Here is an 18,181-nt window from a genome sequence, read left to right on the forward strand (position 1 = left end):
ACTTGAGAGAGGAAGAATGGAGCCCAAACTGGATTTCTAGAAGAGCTGGAATGGATTCTACATATGGCTCCTGAGAAGAGGATAAAGCCTGAACTGGATTTCTCTGCTCCTCTAGAATGGATTTTGAGTGACAAAATAAATTCAACACAGCACAAGGAAAAGACGATTCCTATCTAGAATAAATCACACTCATGTCTGAGACGATAGGCCATTGCATGGCTGCTCTTGGAAGGGCAATATTAATCCCCTTGATTTAAAATGACTTTTAACTGGGCTGGCTAGTTAAAGAGATAATATTTGATACTGTGGTACAGAGAGGATTCCCTTCCTATTGCACTGATATTTTCTCCCAGCCCTCCTCCCCCCGCAGTTGATTGGGTACTTGTAGGCTTCAGGACGAGTCCAGACTATGGGTACAGGAAGCAAGTGCTAGGTACTGGCCACCAAGGTTACTCAGAAATCTTAACCCTGCTTCCTGTGAATTCTTAATGCTGGAAAACCATAGTCATTTCTGCCAGCAATACATGCACTTATGGGCCTGTTCCCCCTCTCTTCTTGCATCCCTACCATTATTAGAGACCAGTCTGATCAGATCTCTCTTTGCCCATGGGCTGGTCTTCCACCAAGCCCCTTCTGGGCAGTCTGGAGCTCTGCTGCCCTAAAACTGAACATCCTCATTCCCTAGAAGGTGTTGCTCCTTGGACAAAGGAAGATCATCGGGTGGCTGGGAAACTGAACCCAAGAAAGCCCAGGAGTGCTCCCTAAAGTAAGGTGCGGTGGCTTTGGGCAGTGGGGAGAATGCTGCCAAAATAGCTGGTGGTGCCAGGCCATTAAACCATTCCTGGTAAAGATGAACTTCCTGGATTCAGCCACCAGACTGGGGGATCCTAAGGGCATGTGTGCATTGACTGTTTCCTGGAAACCTGGTCAATTTTCCTTTAGTTTTAAGCTTGTGCCTTTGAATTCTCCATTCCTGCTCCCTACAAACTTGAGTAGACTCCAAGGCATGCGTGTGTGGGTGTTGGGGAGAGACAGGCATTGCCCTGGGCTTTGTTGGTTTCAGAACCTTTGGAGTTTTCACCCTTACAAATCCACTCACATGGGCCTACCAGTGTGTGTGCCTTCTCCAGGGCAGCTAACGAGCTAGGCCTGGCACAGTATAGCGCAGCCAGCCCCAGACTGGTGGGGCAGGTACCGGGTTGAGGCAGGTGGGGAATGGAGGGGTGGTTGGGGGGTGGGGTCTGCACTTATTCACAACAGAGAACCAAAGAGCAACACACAAAGATTAAGAAGAAAAAATTACACAATAGTAATAATAATAATAATTAATAAATACTTAAATCTATAATTCATAGATTGCAATTACAACACTGATAGTTTATTATTGGTAGTTTAAGAGGGAAGGCAAAAGGGGTTTCTTTTGGGTGTAGGCTTCCTAAAACAGAGACATGAAAGGGATGCATGGCCAGAAAAAGAAAAAAGAAAAGGAGTACTTGTGGCACCTTAGAGACTAACCAATTTATCTGAGCATGAGCTTTCGTGAGCTGTCTCTAAGGTGCTACAAGTACTCCTTTTCTTTTTGCGAATACAGACTAACACGGCTGTTACTCTGAAACCTGTCAGAAAAAGAAACAAACACAGAGAGACAAGAGGTTGGGAACACAGCACAAGCTAGGAAAATACCTTTGGGCTTCAGTGTTGCCGACTCCTTTCCTCCCAGGCTCCCTCCCTTGCCAGTCCCCTGAAGCTACAAAAGACATGTGGATGCTGCAGGGGGTCAAGGAGTTGGCCAGTTATGCCTGACTGAGTGTGGCTCAGCCTTGCACTCCTTTAGAAGCTGGGAGATAAGAGGCACTCTAGAGGAGGGTCATCTGGGTAGCTTTACAGTCTGCCCTTAAGAAGGCTGAAAATCTATCAATTCGCACCTGCACTCCAAGCAATGCAGCTAATGCAGAAAATGATTGGATGATCTAAGCAGCAGGGCACAAATCAGATGCTTTATAAATTCATTCGATTGTCCAATGAGGGGACTCATTTACTCTCCTTAGGGCCAATTCTACTTCAACTTAAATCAATGGGACAGAGTCTGATCTCACTTACACTGCTGTAAATCAGAAGTAACTCCACTAAAGGCAAGGGTGATACATCACTGTGAATCAGGCCCAAGTGAGATCAAAATCAGGCCAATGACTCTGTGGACCAGAGGTTCTGGCTGACAGAGTTCATTAAACAAATGCGGTAAGGAACAGGGACCAATTAGGCAACAGATAGAATCCTCCAAGGTAACTAACCTGTTCCTTGATACAAGAGACAGAAAAGATCTAGTAAGCCATGTAGGGCTTCATCCAAAGCCCAATGAAGACAATGGGAAGACTCTTATTGAGTCCAATGGCTTTGGATCAGTCCTACCGCTCGAGGCTATTGGAGGAATCTTCCCTTAGAGGAAATTTTTCTCGTGTTTTAGCTTTAAAATGATGCAAGTGCGGGGGCTGCCAATCCCTCTCACAAGGACCATCAGAAAGGGCAGGCCAAATGCTTGTATATTCACAACACTGATAAGATGGGTTATAAATGTTCCATGGCTCTTAAAACCTTTGGCTTAAGTGCAGAATGGACAGCGGAGTAGGTGGTCACCGCAGTGTGTGCAGACACAGCGCTGCTGAAAGGCATTGCTGACAGTCTAGCGTTCTTTGGGGGAGACTAGATGAAAAAACAAGAGACCCCCATTTTTGCATGCACCACAATAGCCATGTCTCTAAAACGCCACAAGATGGCAGCTGTTCAGAGCCCTGCTGCTATTTCTGAGCAGGCAGCTGCTCATGTCCTTCTTCTTCACTGACCCTGTCTGCTTGTTGTTTGTAGTTATAAAGGTTGAGATTGCAGTGTCAGGCGGAGGATGGCCTGGATGTGTCCTAGAGCACACTCTGCAGTGACTTCATGCAGGACTAAGGGGTTGAGCTCCATCATATCTCATGTCATGTCTGTCATTAGGATGTGTCTACACTAGATTTTTAACCCCCAAATTTCGCACCATTGCAGCTCTAACAGAGGTATTAGTGCTGGGGAGTAATAACGTGGAGCTCATAATTCTGTGTACCATTGTGTCATCCGAGCCCACTCAAGTCTTGAGGTCATAGTGTGAAGAATGCCAGTGCCTTGTCTACTCTGGAACTCTACTATAGCTATTCATGGGTAGGGCTGGACCAATGCTAGCAGTGGTGGTAAGACCCACTGAAACGGACAAAGGGAACTCTTAATTCTCTCTAATGCTGTCGGGTTAAAAGACGGGAGACAGCAACTCTGGGCTGAGCTGGTGCTGGCAGCTATGGAATGCCAGTTATGGTGGAAGGGAAATACTCCTTTTGGTCTCCTCCCTGGATCTCTGCTAGCCTCTGTATTGTGTCTTTGGGGTGCTGTTGCAACTGCTGCGGTCCATACTTCTCCCAAGCTTCAACCAATAATGTGTGAATAGGAGTGAGGGGTTGCCTGGAGGCACCCTCGTTAGCTCCTCCCTCTGCACTGCAGTACAGCTGGGTCACATGTCATGGAGGGGAAACTGTCATGAACTTCACAGCTGAAGAGGTCTCTGTACTAACTCCAGTTCTGGTGCAGCAACCTTGGGAAGATCAAGGGCAGACCCTACATAAACAGATGCCTGTGCGACTTGCAGAACAAGTGTGAGTCATTTACTGCCACTAAGCAGCTGGATGGCTCTTCCCCCATCATAAGGCAAGTATCCTTTAGGAATGCTGATCGATACTGTTGAAATCGTCTAAGAAGCTGTGTTTCTCGATGGAGACACTTTGGTACATGACAGCCCTGCTTTCAGGTCAGGTTGATGGCAACAAGGATACACATGGGGATTCTCCATTTGTGGTGCATGATCCTGTACGAGGTTCATGGAACATAGGTAAGATGTGAACATGGAAACACTGTCCTGCTGGCATATTTCACAGTGTAACCACTGATCAGCCAACTGACCTGGCTTGGCTGAGAATCTCTGAATTTATCTGTTGAAATTTAAAAAGGGGGAAAAAAATTTAGACAAACATTTGTTCTCTTTTTTGTGACCAGCTCTAGGGCTGGTTGGAATTTTTCAAATTTCACTAAAAATGCAGCACAGAGAGAGAGAGAGAGAGAGTGGCAGCCCAAAAAGGGTTAAAACACGAGACAGGTCATATTGCAGCCAATGGTTACTGGGGGTCCCAATGGTTAAAAGCTGAGTGGGAAAAGCTCAAGAAGCCCCTTGGAAGCTTTTCTTTGTTGTAAACCCCCCGATCTAGCTGGGATGCTACATAATACACCAGTTCCCTTAGAACTGCCACCTCCCCATGGTTTCCACACACCTTATCTCTACGCTGGATGGGGATGCAAGAAAGAAAGGGGAAGGGTTCCTCCTACCTCCTAAAACATAGTAGTCGGCAACACTGATGCTGATTTGAGGTGCTCACTGTAAATATGGATGCTGTGTTTTTTAGGAGAGAGAGTTGAAATAAGTATCTACCCCCCTTTCAAAACAGCTGTAGGAAAAAGAGGAATGGGGTAGGCAGAGGGATCCAACCATCAAAACTTGTATTTTATTAGTACTTCAACATGGAAAATCAAATGCATTTAATCACCCAACTTTCCCCTGCCCCACTACCAACTCCAGAACATTTTGGGGTACCAGAAGGGATTATTTGAGGTTTCCATGCTTCTCACTTAACCCCTTTAAAAAAAAAATCAAGAGGCTTAATGCCAGTTATAAGCCTCCTTGGAGATTCCCCTCCCCCTTCCGCCTAGGACACGCGCACATCAGCAGAGACAGACAATGGTCAGAAGGAAAGTGACAATCTGATGCCACCAAAACATTAGAATTATTATTGCAGCTCCTCACGGCTTCGGTCTGTGGTTAAGTTTTAAACCTGAGATCATTATTTTTGTCTTGTGTAGTTTGATTTGAAAATAAACACAAACAAACACAAAAGAAAAAGAAGGGAAGGTGAAAAAAAACAAAGAGCTGGTTGGGGGGATCTAAAATTGCACACAACACAGACATGAACAAAAACCCCTGAGGTATTGGCTTGGAAACCAGCATGATACTAAAAGGAGGAAAGCAAAGTCAGCTACAGAGAGCGAAATGTGCTTTGCAGCAGAGATAGATCTGTGCCCATAACACCAAGCAGCAGCTCAGCAGCAAGGTCTAAGCATGTGTGGGAGAAACACCGTTTTTGGGGTGAGGGCTTTGCTCCCCTTTGAAACAGGGACTTTCATAAAGGGGAGAAGCAGCCAAATGTGTCTGAGAATCAGAACAGAAGCCACTCGTGCCCCTTTGTCGTTTTTCTCTTGACTGCGCTTGCTAAGTGATGGAAGCTTTCTGCACTGTGTGCTCATTGGCCTGCTTGAGGGCTCCCTCTAGCACCCTTGGCTTCAGTAACAGCAGGACCTGGCCCTTCCTCAACACCTGTGTTAGCTTAAAGGTCCCACCTGGGCCCTACGCCACCTCTAAAAAAATACATCAAGGGAAGAATCCCACGCAGGAGGCCTTCCCTAGGAAATCCTCACCCTTTACCCACCCGAACTCCCAGAGGGAGACGGGTTTTTGGCAGGGATTCCCTTGGAGGCTAGCATCCTACCTTCTGCTGGGTAAGAACAAACCATCATTCGCTTCAGTCACTCTGAAAAGGTCAATTAACAGAAACTCTCCGAAGCAAAATCCCAGGAAAAGAAAAACAGTGAAACCAATCTTCTTAGCAACACACCTGAGTGTGGGAGGATGCTGCTGCAGAGGGAGGGAGGGAGTGGGGACTGGAGATAGGAGACTGGGGTGGGGTAAGGAGGGAGGGGCATGTCCTCACACTAACATCCCAAATCTTGGGTTTGGTTCTTAGCCTTTCAATGCATTTCCTGGTGTTTCCTCTCATTCTTTTCCTTCCTGATTGGCTTCACCTGTGTCTTTGGACTGTTTTCCCTCTGCCCCATGTCACTTGCACACCCACAGGAGCCCCATTATCATGCTCTCTTACACACACACACCCACACAGAGAACTGGTGCTGGAGTACTGAGCAATATTGTATGCTAAGCACTCAGAGGTAACTGTCTCGCAGTGGGAAACCTGTCGCTGCCCTCAGGATCCCCTGGGGTTCACTCTGGTACTATAATAAATAACTCTATTTGTTCCTAAGGATGAGGTCTGTATTTTCCTCCAGGGTGCAGCCCCTCTGGACAGCCATGTGGAGTAACACTGGGAGAGTGAAAGCAGGGCCTTGAGGGCTTTTCATCACAATCTCACCCATGCACCAGGGTGAGAAGTGTTCCCTATTTCTCCTGGACCCCACCTCCTCCCCAGAAGCACCCTGAGCTAGTGGGCAAGGCAGTTGCTGATGGGAGTTCACCCCGCACAGAACCCTTCGAGCATTATTTAGGGAGTAATTTTTTCTCCAAAAGGACCCAGTAACCCCCAAATTCTCCAATACAACCCGATATGGGTTGCTGACCCTTTAATTAAAAGCCTCCTCTCCTCCCTCATTCCCCACATCCCAGAACCCATCCTCTGTTTTTTTCATCGTCTCACCCTTCCCCCCACCTGGTTTTCCCACAGACCAATGCCAGCCCTTCTGTCCCACAACTGGGAGAGGGAAAGATGCTATGGCTTTGATGGAGACAAGAGAGAATCAAATAGGAACCAAGAGGTAAAGCAGCAGCTTTCAGGAGAGAATTTCCTGCTCAGTTTGTGTTGAAAGAAGATGTTTGTTTTGTTTTGTTTTTTCATTTTTAAAAAGTGCATGAAAGATTTTTCCTGCCCCGTTTTTGCTTTGTGCGCAGGGAATGGGGAGTCTGTGTCGCCGACGTGCGCTACAGAAGGAGTCACAGGCCGCGGATATTGCTTAGAAACTCGTGTTTCAGATTTAAATACCATAGACAGTAAAAACAGAGCTGAAAGTACCGCCCCTCAATGTCTGCAAATCATTGCCAGAATGAACAGCTTCAATAAATTAAAACAAAACCATTGAAATATTATTTACGTCTCAATAAAAATTGCAGTAAAACCATTTACCTTTTTCTTTGTGTGGTTTTTTTATATTATATATAATATATATTTATATATGTATAGGGCTGCGGTAGTGCAGCATTATTAAGATACTTAGCCAGAAAAAACACAGGCAGAACATGCTTAGTGCACCAGGATGAGAAAAAGGCTTAGGGGGAGGAGCTAATGCAAATGTCCCCACCCCACCCTTGAGAGGGAGCCACCTACCTTCCGTCCCCGACCCCGATACAAAGGACAGAGAGCTGGGGTGAGCAAAGCCTCTGCCATTTCCCATTGGTCAGAATAATGCTCTCTTCTAAATGAAGGCACCCCTACTTTTTGATTGCACATCTGCGGAGAAAATATACCCCCCCCCCCCGCAGAATTTTAAGCTGAGAATGACACAGCTGGGGTGCTCAGATGTCTCCCCCACTTCAGTCAAAGATCAGCTCTTCCATCACCCCAGTGAGTCGCTTTCTGCCCAAGGGGCAGAGAATCCAGGGGTGAAAAGGTTAATCGGCTCCTTCCTCCCAAAAGGGAATGCAGCCAGGGTGGAGGGTGAGGAGGGGAAAGAGAGACCAAAGGGGAGGGGCACTAAGCATGCATGGTCATGTTTCCTGACTTTGGATTCATTCATCTTTGTTTTGTTTTGGCGTGTGTGCACCTGGGAATACACACACGGGTATAAATACTGTCCCCACCCCACCCGCACCTTGCCTCTTCCCAGTTAAATATCCACCCCTCACTCTCCAGTGCCCCAGGACGAATGTCAGGACACCTCAATGATCTCCATGCTGCCCGAAAAGCTAGACTGTTTGCCTATTTTGCCCAGGTCTTCCCGGGACCTGCCCTCTGACATGGTCTCCTCGAACTCCATCTGGCAGCTCCTCCTCTTGAACTGCTTCTCCGTGGCGGCATCCTCGTGCCAGCTGTGCCGCCCGTCCCTCTGCTCCGCCCTCTGCTTGTCCCTCAACCTGATCTCGCAGCTGCCCTGCAGGGTGCTGCAGCTGAACGAGGAGTACGAGGCAGCGCTGGCAAACAAGGCCCCGCTCCCTCCGCCGCTGCCGCTGCCCACCGCCGAGTCTGTGCCAAAGTACCAGGGATTCTCTGACGACGGGGTGCTGGGTGATTCCAAATGCACGCCCCAGGCGCTGACCCCCCCTCCGCCGGCAGAGTTTGGTGTCGCAGCTGGCTGTGTGGGCTGCTGTCCCACGCCAGGGAGGCTCAGCCGCAGCGTCTGCTTGAGATTGTCCTCCACGCTGGTGCTTTTGTGCACGGCACACACCCCGCTGAAATTGAGGCTCATCCCGTGGGCAGGGGAGCCCGCCTGATGCCTGTGTTTCCGCCTCTGCCTCACCTTGGCTTCCAGTAGGAAGTCCGGCCCGCTGGGCCAGTCGGGACTGTCCGGCACGGGCGAGAACTGGCACAAGCCGTTAGGTCCAGAAGGGCTGTCCAGCTTGCAGAGCTTGGGGGCTTCCCCAGTGTCAGCGGGGCCTGGGGTGTCCTGCCTCAGGCTGGGGGAGTAGGCTGATTTGATGTCCAGGGAGAAGGAGCGCTTTAGCCGGTTGGTGTCTTGGATGCGCTCCGAGGACAAGTGCAGGCCGTTGAGTCCTTGCTGTAGTGCTGTGGGTGAGACAATTTTGGGAGCTCCTGCTGGCCTCTCGGGCTCACTGCGGGAGGGTGCCAAGCTTGTGCTTTTCGATATGTCCTCGGACTTTTCTGAGGTAGAAAGCTTCAGGTGCCTGTTGCTCTCAGGCACTTCAGCTGGGTCTGGCTGGGCATCCACCTCACTCCTATCACCTTGGGCCTTCAAGGCCTTGAGGAGCTTCAGGCTCCTCTCATACTCCAGGAGCTGGCCCAGGAAGTTGAAGTTGGGCGATATGGATGGGCGCCGGTCTTTGACAAACCTGCAAGGGTAGACAAACAGATGGGGTCATCACTTGGTCTTTGGCCCACCACCTAGGCTACCTTAGCTTTGCCGGCCTCCTCAGCAGGAGAAGCTAGTGCATTCTACCAAAAGCTCAGAAAGAAACAGGTGACGGGCGATCCACAGTGCCTCAGGGCAATCTGCAGAGAAAGCCAGGACTGCTTAGGCTCTAGAAATTTATCGCCTCATTCTACTTTCCCATGGGCTTCCCCCCCATGGCATGCTGTCCATTGTGATATTTCAAAACTGCTCCTGAAGGACAGCCCTCTGCCTCCCGTGAATGTAGGGCAGCACCAACCAGCTACTAGGCCAGCCTACACCAGATTTCAACCTAGTCAAGGGTTTTGGTTCTTGAAGCTGAGCCCTTCATTTCCTTTGACTGGGGCAACAATGAGGGGTGTGCACGGGCACTGCTCTGTGGTAGGGCACACAGCATATACCCCACCCAGGGCCCAGTGTCAGCCTAGCAACGTGTAACTCACTAGAACTCAGGAGATTCATTCAAAACAATGCTTTGAAACCCTTTCTGACAGCTTCTCTCCGCCTGCGCCAGCCTGCTTCCCTTTACTAGAGCAGGGGTACATTCACGTACTTCCTCATTCCCCTCAGCCAGTTGCACCTACCTGTAGGCGTCGTCTGAAGACATGCCCATGGTCTTCATGATGTAGGCGATGGCAATGGTGGCTGAGCGGGAGATTCCTGCCAAGCAGTGCACTATCACTTGGCAGCTGGATACCTTGGCCTTGTCTGCAGCATGGTACAGAAAGAACAGCTTTCAGAGAGGTGCCCCTAGAGTTTGGACAGAGTCATTTCATCCTCTGTCCCTGTGGAACGTCTTTGTGATGCCGTATGTCTAGTGGCCAGCACAGAGGATTGGGAGGCAGGGCTCCTGGGTTCGCCCCCTGTCTTTGTCAGTGACTCGTTACTTGACCCTGGGCTAGTCTCTGCACCTCTGTGTCCCCATTACCCCATGCATAACATGGACATAAGGACACTAGCCCTTGTTTCTCACTGAGACCCTCAGATAAAAGGCTGTCTTACAGGAGTGGAAAGTATGATCATTTGCACAGTGAGGGTCACACTTTCAAATGACTTTGGTGCTGGTCGAGGTGCCAGGTTTTCTCAGGGAGGACACGCTTCTCCTAGTGGCTGAGTGTGCATGTTTCACTGTGGGTGAAGGGACAAGGTCTCTCTGGACTAAGAGAGGAGCTGGGGGAAGAAAAGCCTGGGTTTTGTTGGCTGGGATAGGCAAGGAGTGAGGAGTCCAGCTCTCAATGTCTGGGGCCACCACAACAAAAATCAAGACTGGGGCAGGAAGAAGTAAAGAAAGGCCCAGAGAGCCAGGGAGATGCCTCACCGATGAACTCAATGGACTTGTCCAGCCAGGGAAGCAGCTTCTCACAGTAGTTGTCATTGACAGGAATGCGCATGAAGTGACTGTCACAGATGAAGTCTGGCTTGGGGCAGGAGTTGCTGGCATTGAGGACGTAGCTTATTCCATTCTGAGTCATCAGGTCCTGGTGACAGAGAAGACACAAGTGATGTGGGCTCAGTCAGTACAAAGTGGGACCTTCCCATCTACACTCTCATAGGCCTCATGCACTCCAGTGTTGTCGCCTTGCGGTTCCCCTACAGTTGCTCTATTGTGATTCGAAGTAGCAACCTGGGGAGCACCAGCACAGATGAGCCAATGAGGCATAAGCCAGTGTCATATGGACCTGCTCTGAGCATGGTTAAGCTGCCTGCAGTCTCTCTGCACTAGTTCTTTCACCATTGCTCCCGCACCGTGCTGGAGCATGAGGTTCTCACATTTGGGGTCTTGATCAGGTGCTGGGGGTGCTGACCACCTTGCCCTTCCCATACTGGTAAAGAGAAGTGGGTCCTGGCTAGATGGCAGGCAGTGTGCTTGGGGGGTGGGGGGGTTCCTGGTAGGGGAAAGACTGAGAACCCCAGAGCTAGAACAATGGTGGGAAATTTTAAGGAGGAAAAACAGAATAGTCTTAGGGTTACATCTACTGTAGAAGAAAGCTTAGAGGGGCCAGGTTCAGGGGAAGAGAACATCTTACTAGCAGAGCTAGTATTCACTGAATGTAGCCCTCTTTTCTGTTCCCAAATCACCTGGGAACAAGTCATAATTTCCCACAGATTGTTCACTGTTTGAAACTCTCCACTGCGTGATTTACCGGAACCAGTTTCAGTCGATAAGAGACTTGTAAACTGTTTACTGCTGGTATCATTTCCAGCATCGGAGACTGGCAATTCACAACGTGAGCTGTTTTGTTTGGAACACATTTAGGTCATGTGATTTCCTTTTGGGATGAATGTAATCATGGCTCTGGAGTGAACTCATTGGACGAACCAATTGAGAAGTAGCTTTCCATGAGTGTTCTGCCATATTCATTACTAGTCACCATTTCTTCCCAGCGTTCCTGCCACTAACCTGACTCGCCTGCATGTTTACGGAAAGTGAATGAAAAAGTCAGAGGGCTAGTTCAAAATGTCAAGTGAGTATTCATGGATCATTTCTTGCCATGTTCTGCTCATTGGGCACACGTACGTGACCTCTCATCCTTCCCAGAGACAAGGCTAGATTCACCAGTATGCATTGCCAGAGCAGCATAAAACAGCCAGAGTGTAGTGGTGAATATGACCCGTTGTTCCCCCCGAGAGCGGAAATCCAAGCCAGATTATGTCCAAAACCAGGGAGACGATCCGTACCAAAGATCTGATAGTTCTAGTCCTATGAACGCCTGTTCTGTGCTATTTCGGGGAGAGGCGGAGGAACACAGAAATGAATGGAAGGAAGGAGTTGAGAAAGAAATAAAGGTGCCATAAAACAGACAGCGATTAGGGAAATGGAGAGATAAAAGAAACCTCCCCTGCCACAGGCTGAGCCCTGTAGCATGGCAGCAGTGAGGTGCAGAGCTGCGTAGGGTGACCATACGTCCTATTTTGGCTGGGACAGTCCCCTTTTTAAGCCCTGTCCCGGCCATCCCAACGGTTTTTTTCCAAAAGGAGGCATGTGTCACGACTGCTCTTGCTGACTTGATCAGCTGGCAAGAACAAACAGGACAAATGGCCACTTTTGTCTGGGGTGTGGTGCAGAGGGGGCGAGCAGAGAGGGGGGAGGCAGCGCTGGGGGGAGGAGGGGAGCAGCATTCCAGCATGTGGGGCCCCCCGCTGGGTTCCAGCGACCGGCAACAGCATTGCGGGGGTGGGGGCAGCCTTGGACAAGTAGCTGGGGGCGTCCCGTTTTCCCTTTGGGAAATATGGTCACCCTAGATCGGCGTGCTCACAAGGGACCGTGCTATCCCATCACAGAGGGTTGTTCTCTGCCAGCCCTGCTCTCTAATGCCCTAGGATACGAGGAGGGAGAGTCTCTTGTCCTCAATAACGATCACCAGGGCGCAGAGAGGGAAGCAAACACCTCTCAGAATGAAGGGGTGAGCAAAAGGTCGTGCTGAGATGGGGTGGGGGGCAGGGTTGAAGCCCAGTCAGTCCGACGCCTGATGTAGGGCTCTCAGGGGACACGGCCGAGATTTCCTCCCTGAATTCCATTCAATTCACCCTGTGGTTCCTGTCCTAACTAAGCTTACATAAGAGTCTCTTCCTCAGCAGGCTCCCTAGAAGCCTAACCTCAGCTCCTAGGAGCCAGCCCAGCTCCTGAGCTCACATTCTTGGCATTTTTCTCTTTTATTTCCTTCTACTCCCTGTATCTAAAAATTTCTCTCTCCTCTTTCTGGACCACCCCCTGCTCCTCTCAGATGCTTCTCCCCTGGCCCTCTCCCCAGGCGATAATGTCTGACTGGCTCTCTCCTGCCCACGGTAGGCGCTCAGCGGAATTTTAACTACAATTTCTGTTTCTTTCTTCTCTCATTTATTTTTTTCTTCTCTTAAAACAAAATTCCTTCCCTGAGGTGACATCACTTCCCAAGCACTCTGACACCTTTAAAAGGACAGTACCCCTCTTTTCCCTCCGCCCTTCCCTTCCCGAAGCAGATCTTTGTCTATTTCCAGGCCTCTTTAAAGAGCTCTTTGCCTTGGACTGTGGCTCCTGGTCCCCTCCCCACTCCCCCCGCCATGATTAAACATCCCAGCCTAACCCCTCTCCCTCTGGCTGCCAAGCTGGGCATGGAACAGCTGAAGTCAGTGTTGGGAGCCCAGCTGGCAGGGGGGATTAGTGGGGAGAACCTGGCTCCCTCTGTGTGAATCTCGCAGGGGCTCCTTGGGGCGAGGCACCCTGGCAGCTCTTCTTCTTCCCCCCTTCCCAGCTCCATTGTGCCCCTTCTGTCTCTTTCCCCATTGCTCCTCTCTGCCCTTCCAGCTCCCCTGCCCCTTCCTGGTTTGGATGCCATTGCCACTCACCAAGCCCAAAGAGCTTAAAACTTTTCTATGTGCATTTTCTTGGCCTTGCTTCCTCACCCTTTGCCACGGCCGAACATGACAGTCAGGGGAATCAGGCAGCTCCCCTCAGGTTGCGGAGGGAAGGACAGTCATTCCTCACACATCCCTTCAGGACTGAATCAAACCACGGCAGGACAACACCCCTTCCAGCCAAGAACTCTGCCAGGCTCCTCCTGCGGATGCTCTCCACAGCCCCCCAGGCCTTTGTATGTATGGGCCATGTCCGTAGCTCCTTATTTGGCCAAATTGGGCAGGACAAGCCATTGAAAGTTACACGAGCATTGTCCTCAAATGGGAAACATACAGCTAGCTTCCCCCACGTGCCACCCCGACTGGATAGGCCTGTTCTAATTGATTAGGGACAACGGCAGCATGGGGCAAGCATGGGGCACCCCACCAGGAAGGCCATACCTTGTTTAGGACATCTTTCTGGGAGCCCAGGTAGAGATGAGGCAGGATGCGGGTGGGGCCAATATTGGCCACTGGCAAGCATGGCTGGGAGATGCTCATTGGCAAGATGGCAGCTGGTTTCCCTTCGCAGAGTCCTGGGAAGCAAGATGAGAAGGTGGCAAAGCCCCCTGCAGACAGAAGGAGGAGATTTAGACTATGTACAACTCTCCAGGACAGAGAAGGTCTCTCATTGTGTGTCTGTAAAGCGCCTGGCAGAACAGGGTCCTGATCATGGTTATTGCTTCTTGGTGCTAGCATAAAACTGGAAGAAAATACCAACAGTCAATTATAACCAAGTCAGCCCCATAAGAGACCTGTATTGAGACCTGTAAGAGACCTGATGTATTATGTGTGTTGCCCCACTATTTCCAACTTGAGTTAGTACCATCTCCCCATGTAGTCACAGCGGGGTAAACTGTTCTTCACATATTTACCTAATACATTGATCACCCCCACTGTTGTTAGCAAGTTGGATGGGTGTGTAATAGTCTGCTGGTATTTAACTGATTGTAGGCAACAAAGTAGCTTAGCGATGGGCATCAGTGTCAACTTACAGATAAAGAAAATATATTGAAACTGCAGGGGGCTGTGGGGGAACGCAGAACTAAATGACCTATGTTAGAATTTGGTCAGGACCCCAGGGCTAACCCTCTTCCTCGTATAAATAGTTCCATGGGATTTTTAGTGGCTACAAGTGGTCAGCGCCAGGATTTTAGATCTGATCCAAATGACAGCAACCCCAGCAGCACAGTGGTTTGCTAGCACTGTACTGGGCAGTGGCTCAAGGGAAGAGGGTCAGCGAGGGAACATGGCAACTGCTCTCTGCGGTACTTATGTGTTCTTTGGAGGTCTTCAATCTAATCAGTCGGACCCTGCTTGGCTTGTGGGTTTTGACGGGATCATAGCACAAATAGCTGCAGGCCTTTGTACTGGAACAGGATCAGCGTCCGAGTCACGCAGTGTTTTAAGTGGCATTTACCCCCCTTCCCCCAAACACACAGCTCCTGTCTCTTTCCTAAATGAATGGCTGCCTGATTATGCAGCCCTGTGTACAGTGCTAATTAGAAAAATGAGTCCGCACACAGAGGAGGAGGCGGGAGGTGGGCGGCTGGGATGCAGAAAGTATTTGGACCGAGAGGGTGGAATCTGACTTTTTTTAAAACAGATTCCTGAGCAGTTTTTCACGGTCAGATGTTGCTAAACGTGAGAGCAAGTAGTGTCCGATTCACTGCGCCAGCCCCGGCTGCAGCCCTGCGTGTGTCTGTTTTGCTCAGATGGCCCCAACCACCAGATTCAGAGGAACAGCTGTGGGGCAGCAGAAGCAGGTAGAGGATGACAAGTGAAGCTAGAATTCTGAGAACTCTAGTCCGAATACAGAGCAGCTCTTCAGAGGCTGAAAATTCTCGCCAGGCTCACACGGCAGGAAGGGTGAAACAGGGCAGGGAATCTTGTTGCACTTTCCAGCCAGGGATCTCCAAGCGCCATATGAACCTGTACAAATCCTCACCTCCCCATGCGATTAGGTAACAGCATTAGTTCATTTTGCAGATGGGAACACTGAGGCTCAGAGAGGTGAAGCGACTTGCCTAAGACCAGTGGCAGAGCCAGGAATGGGAACTCAGGTTTCCTGCTGCCACACCTCTGCTAGGCCGTAGCATAGCCAAATGCAGGATTTACCGAGAGGAGCACACAACACAGTCCCTCCTTGCATTGCTTTAACTTTGTTATATATGCAAGAGACCTGCATTCTTGAGGGAGTTTCCTAACACCCACCGACTCCTTTCTCCACACACAGAGTTAGGCCTAGCAACCCTTAGCGAGAACTACATCTGTCTAGGTTACCAAGCCGAGTGCTGGTGTCAATACGAAGGGTCCCCAGTGGTGTAAGTCCCCACTCTGTGATTTTGATAGTTGGGACTACAGATAAATACAGACTGGGAGTTTCACAGAGGCTGAACAAAGTTCCTGACTCCCACTGATTTTCACAGAGATCTGGATGTCTAAATCCATTAGGTCCCATTGAAACTCCCAGCCATTGTTTCGATAGGGACTGGTTCTGTTTCTATAGAGATGGGTTCAGTTAAAATAAGAATCCCTGCCCTTGAACCCAGTCCATCTCCATAACTGTACTAAAACTTCTACTGAAGTTCACTTAACGATCTTCCACCAACCCCTCCCCTAGGTCATACTCAGCAGGGTCCTGCCAACTTCCCAGCAAACCCCTCCAAGAGTCCCCATTCTTACCTTACTGGATCCCAGTGTGGGGCTCTGATGAGCCCTGACTAGTGCTGAAACCAAATCTCCAGTGCTCTGGGGTAAAGTGGGGGAGGGGCTGACACAATGGTCTCTGCAATGCTTAACCCTCATGCAGACAATGTTTGATAGCAGCAGCAGCCGCCAGGCCTCACAGACTGAATGCCCAAGTCCTGGGCCCTGTCTCTGCTCAGATGGGGATGAGGTCCTCAGTCCTCCAAACAAGGGAGATGCCTCATCTTCCATGCCATGGGACCCGCAAGCTGCTTTGGACGGACACCAACCTCCTTGCCGTTGGTGCTCACTTTGAGTCCTTTGAAGAACAATGCCTTTTCCCAACACGGCCACACAGCAGCCAGCCCAGTTGTACTTGCCCAAAGAAGCCACCATATTGGAAGAGAAATTGATCTCCAACCTGCAATATGTCTCCTCTGGCCACTTAAGCTGCCCTGTGTTGCTGGCAGTTATCACAAGGACAGCTCCCAAGACTTTGGAGATGTGGGATATGAAGAGTTAAAGCACCTTCCACCACTTCCTCATCCCTGGTTCCCTCCAACATGACATCACCCCCCTCAATTGGGATATTAAATCAGAAAGAAAGACGCTTGGCACAGGTGAACACAAGCTCTGGTTACTCTTGCTCCCTCCCTAGCCACATCAATCTCACCAGGAAGCATAAATCACGAGGCGGAGTGGGGTGTGCACATGACGATTTGAGTGCAAATAGCCCACAACTGGAGGCTGCAGTAGAGGTTCAGTGGACACATGCAGTCCTCTGGGCAGCCAGGCAGAAGGGCTACCTGTTGCTCCCTCCCAGAGACACCTTTCCTTCTATCAGTGCATTGGAGCCAAGGGAAGGAAAACAACCAACCTCCTGTATTTTCATTTGGAGGGTGTATGTGTGGGGAGGTATAGTCTTGCAATGAATGCATGGCCGTACCAGAGCCAAGCTTGGGCCCCTAGTCCTGTGTCCACTCAAAAGGCTTAGGAAGTCTTAGTAGCACAAAAAAGGGTGTTTTTTATCTGGAGCAAGGTGTGCGCCATTTCCCCGGAGTACAGGCTAGGAATGAATGCCTGCCTCCCCGCCCCTCTACTTTGCTCGTGTTCATTATTGGCCCATACAGCTCGAAACTCTCTTTAGGAGCCAGGCGTGTTAGAGGTGACATCATAGCTAAAGCAGGCTGGCACTTGCTGTGACTCTCCTAGCAATGCTCCCCCTCCTCTTGCCCCCGCCAGCACTTGCCTGCCTGCAGATCCTTTGCTGGCTCTGCTGGGGAAAGCACAGGCAAGTGGCACAGGGGGCTGGGAAGTATGCACGGAGAGATTCACTGAAAGGGACAGAGTCACCCTTGCCTCAAGTTTGTACGTCCCAACCACTCCTAGGGAGGAGACATGCTCCCTATATGGCCCACAACAAAACACCTAAGCACATGCTTAACTTTAAGCAACGTGAGTCGTCCCGTTGAAGTCAATTAAACTACTCTCGTGCTTCACTTCTGTGCTTTGCTTGACAGGGACCTATCTGAGCAAAGCGTTTACCATTTTCTGCTCTGTCCCTTCATAAACCTCGTCCCACAGCATTCTGGTGGCGCTACAGGGCTGTCCTTATTTCCCTTCCCAAACATCACTGCTCACAGCTATTGACCAATCCCAGGGTTTCAAAGGGAACTGCGGAGACAGCCTTGAGCTGAGGACACCAGGCCTCCAAACTTTCAGGGATACAAAACCCAGCCCTAGAACGTGCAGCTACAGCAAGTCTTTAATTTTTGGAAAGCAAAGCAGCTTCTTAAAATCACCCAAAGGCAGGAACTGTCCCTGGCAGCATTCCAAGCAATACTTGGGCTTTCCCTTACCTACACAATACTCCATGTTTTAGCATTAATTCAGAACAAGAGGGGGCAGTTCTAGTCTTTTATTTGTAATGCTAACACCTCCCTGGGGCTGGCAGTGGGATTCTCCTGGCACGCATGGAACTCAGAGTGGGGGTGAGAATCTGTATTTGGGGTGGAGTGGGTGGAAAGAGATCTCAGGTTTCCTATAGATGCTCCCTCAAGCAGGAGCACTGGCTGAGGCTTTTGGATAAGGAGCTGGTCCCTTGCAATGCACAGAACCTTATCCTTGGCCTGGACTCCAGCAT

The 18,181-nt window shown here is 49.9% G+C and overlaps 1 protein-coding gene across 2 annotated transcripts in view; it reads right to left on the reverse strand.

The window, feature by feature from the left end:
- Positions 1-1,321: 1,321 nt before the first annotated feature.
- DUSP8 (dual specificity phosphatase 8) overlaps positions 1,322-18,181 on the reverse strand; it is an 82,402-nt gene continuing 65,542 nt past the window's right edge. For both annotated transcript variants that reach the window (XM_027828920.3, XM_027828921.3), the window contains 4 exons: positions 13,753-13,919; positions 10,295-10,454; positions 9,561-9,684; positions 1,322-8,917 (listed from right to left, as the gene is read on the reverse strand). In XM_027828920.3, the coding sequence (XP_027684721.2) occupies positions 7,780-8,917; positions 9,561-9,684; positions 10,295-10,454; positions 13,753-13,919 (1,589 nt within the window). In that variant the 3' untranslated portion in view covers positions 1,322-7,779. The remainder of the gene's footprint in view (positions 8,918-9,560; positions 9,685-10,294; positions 10,455-13,752; positions 13,920-18,181) is intronic.

The sequence above is a fragment of the Chelonia mydas genome, chromosome 6 (genome assembly GCF_015237465.2).
Source record: "Chelonia mydas isolate rCheMyd1 chromosome 6, rCheMyd1.pri.v2, whole genome shotgun sequence".
Classification (NCBI taxonomy): domain Eukaryota; kingdom Metazoa; phylum Chordata; order Testudines; family Cheloniidae; genus Chelonia; species Chelonia mydas.